The sequence below is a fragment of the Vanellus vanellus genome, assembly GCF_965231255.1.
Source record: "Vanellus vanellus genome assembly, chromosome: Z".
Lineage (NCBI taxonomy): Eukaryota > Metazoa > Chordata > Aves > Charadriiformes > Charadriidae > Vanellus > Vanellus vanellus.
This window is the reverse complement of record NC_138908.1, coordinates 25,365,435-25,371,488: the sequence shown is the minus strand read 5'-3', so window position 1 is coordinate 25,371,488 and position 6,054 is coordinate 25,365,435. Positions and strand designations below refer to the sequence as shown.

Here is a 6,054-nt window from a genome sequence, read left to right as displayed (position 1 = left end):
CAACAACTGACTGATACCCTGAATCTGAAAAGAGCAGTAGCACCCACAATGCCGTATGCAGTTCTCGGTAGCAAAATCTTCACGTGTGGCCGTTCCTCCTAGGGCTCCTGCAAGGCTGCTGTTTACACACCCCTCTGAAAAGACTGTCTGGGATTTCTCCTTTCCAAGTGCATCGATTTTACGTCAGGTGAGGCGTAGGCATTTTTCTTCCTTTGCAAGTCAAGAGAGGGCTGTTCTCTTGAGACTGAAATAGCTGGAGGGGGGTCAAATTTGGATATAGATCTGCAAAGCATCAATGCAAGTGAAGGTGGGGGGTGAGGATTGAGTCCCTGACCCACCAATCACACTGGGTTGGTCCAAAGGGGCGCAGCTATCGGGGCTGGAAAGGGCACTTTGAAAGAGAAAAGGACATCTGGAGTACTAGAAGATCAGCACATACGCCAACCAAAAGAAGCCAATGAACACAAGACAATCACCAGCTACACTTTCACGGGATTGACAGATTTGAGGAGAATGAAGGCTAATATCTGTCATTCTCCTGAGCAGCCATGCTTTGCTTTTCTCCGCATTTCAATACTTGAGGCTAGATACTAAACAAATTCAAATCCCTTTCCAGATACAAATGCTTGGGGTGCTGTGAGAAGGCATTTGCTTTCAAGAGTTTTAGGCCTGTACAGGTGACCTGTGGGTGCTGTGTGCGTTGCTGTTTGTGTTAGAAGCTGCATGTGTTGCTGTAAGAAGGAAGGCAAGTGCAGGAGCTGACTGAGGGAAGTTGTCTTCTATCTCCTCCTCTGTGCAGGACAAGTACTTGAAGAGCAGTGGTCAGGAATGGAGGCTGTCGGCTTTCCCTTAACGGCAAGACGTGCCAAGGTTCTGCCTGCCATCAACACCATGACTGCCAGCTATAAAGACCGTTTCCCGTACTACCCGTTGCCTCAGAGCTCCAGCCTCCCCTGGATGCCCAGCACCTACTCTAAAAGAGATGCCATCAAACCAGCTTTGGCTCCCTTTTCCAAAACTTCCCAGGGGATGACCACCAGCGAGAAGCTCCCTTACATTTCCAACAGAACAACCCTCTTCACCCGCTACACCCCTGACGACTGGTACAGGTCCAACCTGACCAAGTACAAAGAGTCAGAGACTTCCCGGCACAATGCGGAGGCTCTGAGAGTTGATACCACCCGCATGATTGGGGATAAATACCAGCAGACAAAGAAAACACAAGCAGAAAGCACCAAAAGCCTGGGAGGACGTGTGAATGCTATTGAGTTTTGGAAAGGGGAGCTCTGCCGTGAGCTGGATGAGATGATCGGGGAGACCAACACGCTCACAGACATGAAGAAGAGACTGGAGAGAGCCTTGGCCGAGACGGAGGCCCCTCTCCAGGTAAGCACTCTGTCCAGTGGGCTGCAAGCTGTAGCCTACTGCTGGAACAACTGCAGCCATTCAAATGTCTAACTAAGTTCCACTGCAGCTCCGCAAGACCTAGAGAGTTTTTATGAAGAGACCATAAGTTAAGTTTGCAATGTCTTCCCATCTGCTGCATCCCCTATCAGCCCGTTATGAGCTCATCACAACTCCATTTGCTTAACCAAATATTTGTGTAGGCGGAACATCCAAATTCCTGGAGTGGGAGACAGAAGCCCATGTCTTCCTACAACACCCTGGGGAGGTCAGCATCAAGGCTGACACAGGTGCCTGTGCCACAGCTCTGGTTGCAGCCGGGACACACGTGCTCCCTCATGTTGATTTGATGCGTATGGTGCAGTTCGGTTGCTTGTGGTCAGCTGAAGCAGCCGCCCTGGGCACTTTGTTCCCCTGGTGTCCCCTCTGTGCCCGCCTAGAATTTCTTTTCTTCCATTTCTTGAGATGGGGACTCTCTCTATAGAGAATCCTGCCTCTGCACCCGACAGTGATGGCATGTCCCCAACAGGTCGCTCAGCAGTGCTTGCTTCAGCGGGAGAAGAGGATGGGCATTGACCTCGTCCATGATGATGTGGAGAAAGAGCTCTTCACGGTAAGTTGGGCCACCCAGATCATGTGTTAAAGCCAGTTTTACCTAAACTGCCCTACAGAGGCTTTGCAGCCTTCTTCCCTACCTGGCTCCTTACCGCTGGGGAGGTGCTCAGCTCTTCAACCCCCCCAAAACCTGCTGGGCCAGGGGATGGGGTTCCCCCAGGCAGCAGCATGCCCACGCCGTGTGGGTATGACTTGGCCGTACAGAGGAAGGAATAGCTGAAGAGCAGCTGCATGTTTGTGTAGCGTGTGGGGGTTCTGTGTTCCTCTTCAGGGAGTAGTGCAGTAAAGACATGCACGCAGTTTGGGGGCACTTTCTCCACTCCCTGCCTGTTTACTCTGGGCAGAAAGACAAGCAGGCAAGTTCTTGCTGTGTGCAGGGTTGGGGAGGTCTGAGGGGACGAGTGGCATCAGGACAACTGAGTACAGACACTGATGATGGGGCCATGTGTCCTTTACCCAGGAAGTCAATGTCATCAGGTCGTGCCAGGAGAAGATGCAGCGGTACCTGGATGAAGCCAAAGCCCAGCTCGCGTAAGGAGGAGCTCCTTATGTCATGCCGTAGGGCTGATGTGCATTTGCAGTTGTGATGTGGACCCCCAGCAGACCCCGACCTCTCCCCACACCCTGCAGATGGAAAAGCCAGGCGGGCTCCCCGGGAAGTGGGCAGTGATGCTCATGGGAGGACAGAGCTGCGTGGGAGGGAGCTGCGGGGAACTGGAGCGAGGAGGAAGCCCTTCCACCTGAACATCCCCAGCGATGGCTGTTGTTTGCATGTTGAAGGTCCAACAGGGCGGCCCAGCACGAGCTGGAGAGGGACCTGGCCCACAAGCAGGCGGCCCACCGCATCGATGACAAGTGTCACCACCTGAGGAGCACCTCCCACGGCATCAGCTACTACCCAGCGGTGGAGCGGGTCGATGCCACGTGAGTGCACGCTGGGCGGCACGCCAGCAGCAAGCTGTGCCCGGGATGCACGGTGCCTCTCCCTGGCAGGGAGCTGCTTGTCCCCAGCCCACTGTCAAGGCACGTGCATCCCGCCTGGAGACAGCTGCCTGAGTGGGACCGTTTCTCTCTGCTTATTGTTATTCTTACTGTTATTGTTATTGTTAACCTTACCTTTATTCTTACCCTTACTCGTACTCTTCTTCTCATTCCTATTTTCTGTTGTTGTTCTAGTAAACTGTCTCTATCTCCACCCGTGAGTCCTGTTCTTTCTCTTTCCCCTCCATTGAGAGTGGCTGTGTGGTCCTAGCTGCTGGCCAGAGTTAAACCACAACCTATGCTCAAATTAAAGACGGAGATTTCAGATACGTTTAATCAGTGCTGCTCCCAGGCAGGCTTCATGCCTGCCCACGTCCAGCTTCAGCACTACGGGCTTACCGGGGCCTCTTCTTCCCCCTCACCTCCTGAAGGATCTCGGTGCCGGACTCTTGGGCCAAGATCACAGACGACAACATCCTCCGCTCACAGAGCCAACGGGCGGCCTCCTCCAAGCTGCGGGACAACATCGAGAACCTGCTGGTGGTGGTGGCAAACGAGATGCGGAGCCAGTTCAACAGGGTGAACATCGCCTTCACCAAACGCATCAGCGAGACAGCCGATGCCAAGAGCAAGATCCGGACCCACCTGGCCAAGGTAGTCGGAACCCCTCCCTTTCGGTGTGTCACTGTCACTTCCTAGTGACGCCCCTGAGGTGGGACCCTTAGGAGTTGGCACCGTAATTTCATCTCAAGGGGTCTGTTTTTGCTAGGGCATCCTCACTGGCAGCCTGGGAGCACAGGGATTGCCAGCAGAAAATGCCAATGCTGGTTGCATCTCCTGGTAGTTCCTTCAGAAGCGCTGGCTGCCCTCCAGAACGGCCTTGCTGGGCCTCTGCTGGGCTGCCTGCTGGGGGGGTTGCAGGCTTGCTTCTCCTCCAAGGACGTGCTTTCACTCTCCGGGCTCTGGGGCTGCTGCATGGGCATGCGTGTGTTTGCTTTGCCAAGCAGAGTCAGTGGAAATCAGTGATGGACACCTGCCTCAGAGCTGTGGGTCTCATAGAAAGCTTCCTGAAACGTGCCCGACACTGTATTGAGTAACTGAGGGAAGACGGGGCTTGCAGCACTGCGAGCTGATGCCACGTCTTTCAGTGAGGATCCATGAAGAACCTTCCCTCTCTGAGTTACTGTTGATGGATGATTAGTTCCAGCAAGCGGTAATTTTGGGAAGCTGGGAATTCAATAGGTCCATCAGTGCTCCAAAACCTCCTCTGATGTGACAGCAAGAGCCAAGAGAGTTTTTTCCCTGAAGAAAAATTACTCTTGGCTCTGCGCCTTGATGTGTAGCAGAATGACAGGGGTCTGAGCCCAGGGTCTGCTTATTGAACTTGTATTGTTCTGCAGATGGACAAGAGGAAAGGGTAATTATGTTGTCACTTGAGAAGATACATTTAATTTGTGCATGGGTTTCTTTTTTACGCCAGACGCTGCAGGAAATCTTCCAGGTGGAGAAGACCATAGAAGCCATCCAAAAGGCCATTAGGGACCAAGGGCCTCCCTTAAAAGTGGCTCAGAGCCGGCTGGACGAGCGCACACGCAGACCAAACGTGGAGCTGTGCCGGGACACTGCCCAGCTGCGGTAAGGCAGGAGCGTGGGTCTGGTGGGCTCCTTGAGGAGTTACGGCTGGTAGCACCCAGGGGTAGCACTGCATGAAAAATTAAGCATAAGCATGAGGGGATGGATTCTTCCCGCTTGGGTAAGCCCCATCTTCTCTCCAGCCTGCTTCCCGGCAGTTGGATGTGCTCAGTTTTGAAGGACGAGCCCTTTACTCTCCAACAGGATCCTGCTGAGATCCCTTAGGCCCTTCCTTTTGGGGAACTGCAAGGAAGGGTGCCCCCTATGGAGAAGCAGAAAGGGCTGTCCTCACCTTCTCCGAGGACACTGGAAATCCTTTCAAGGACACAGTGGTCTGTTTGGGATTGCACGCCGAGGAGCTGTGGAGGAGTAGGCTGGCCTGAGCGCCCAGCAGCACCCCCTCTGAGGCACCCCAAAGTTCACCCCTCCTGGGAGCCCGTTGGGCAAGACTCCAGCTGAAGCCTTTTCAGAGCAATTGAAACCCAGCCCCACAGCCTTTGCAGCATCTCGTACAACAAGGGTTTTTTCCATCCTCCCCTTGTTTCACATTCACTTTTAGCCTCTCCCAGATGTCCTGTTTTCTTTGTGTGCATCTGTGGGCATGGGGAGGATGCCTGCACAGGGAAATCCAGGAGGGGGAGCCAACAAACCCCCCAAACCAAGCAGGAACAGGAAACCACACCTGCTCATCCCTCTTCTTGCTGGCCCGAGCTGCTCTGGGAGAGGCGGCTGCGCGTTGCCAAAGCCTTTGAGCAGACTTAACCATGCCTCCCCGCTGAGGTCTGGAGGAGCTCTGCCCTCAGCTTTCCCATGCGTCTGCCAGAAACGGGGGGTCTGAGTTAGTCTGAGCACGCTGAAGGGGGTAATCCTGTGACCAAGGGGCCCTTCAGCAATGCCACGCTAGAAACCACCCCCACGATGGCACTGTTAACCAGGGTTTCTTGCTGTTTTCCAGCCTTGTCAACGAGGTCCACAAAATCAACGAGACGGTCCAGAGCCTCCAGCAGCGCCTGAGAGACACCGAGGACACCCTGCAAATGCTGGTTCATACCAAGTCGGTCTTGCAGCATGACCTGGCCGTCAAAGCCAACACACTCTTCATTGATGAGGAGAAGTGCATGGGCATGCGCAAGACCTTTCCCAGCACTGTGCGGCTGCTGGGTTCCATTTAGGCTCAGCTGAACTCACTGAATCTGTTGTGGGAGGGATTCCCAGTTTGGCTAAGATGCTTTGGAAATACTTGATTAGAGTTTCACTTCCTGCTGAAAGCCATGAGTAGAAATTAAATGATCTGTTTGTGTGTTATACGGTCTACCGGTATTTTTTTTGCCTTTGGTTTTTCTCTTTCCACTGTACTTTCACGGTGTGCCAGAAAGTCACTGAAAATACTTTGTATGCGACTAAGAGTAAATCCACCCACGG

At 53.5% G+C, this 6,054-nt stretch overlaps 1 protein-coding gene across 1 annotated transcript; it reads left to right on the top strand.

Annotated features, from left to right (window-relative positions):
• Nucleotides 1-828: 828 nt before the first annotated feature.
• On the top strand, nucleotides 829-5,804 carry LOC309683176 (tektin-3-like; the record flags this gene model as incomplete). The annotated part of the gene is made up of 7 exons (XM_082497377.1): nucleotides 829-1,386; nucleotides 1,934-2,017; nucleotides 2,480-2,550; nucleotides 2,800-2,943; nucleotides 3,432-3,654; nucleotides 4,481-4,635; nucleotides 5,588-5,804. 7 exons carry the CDS (start codon nucleotides 829-831, stop codon nucleotides 5,802-5,804), a joined length of 1,452 nt encoding a protein of 483 aa, XP_082353503.1.
• Between the last annotated feature and the right edge of the window lie 250 nt (nucleotides 5,805-6,054).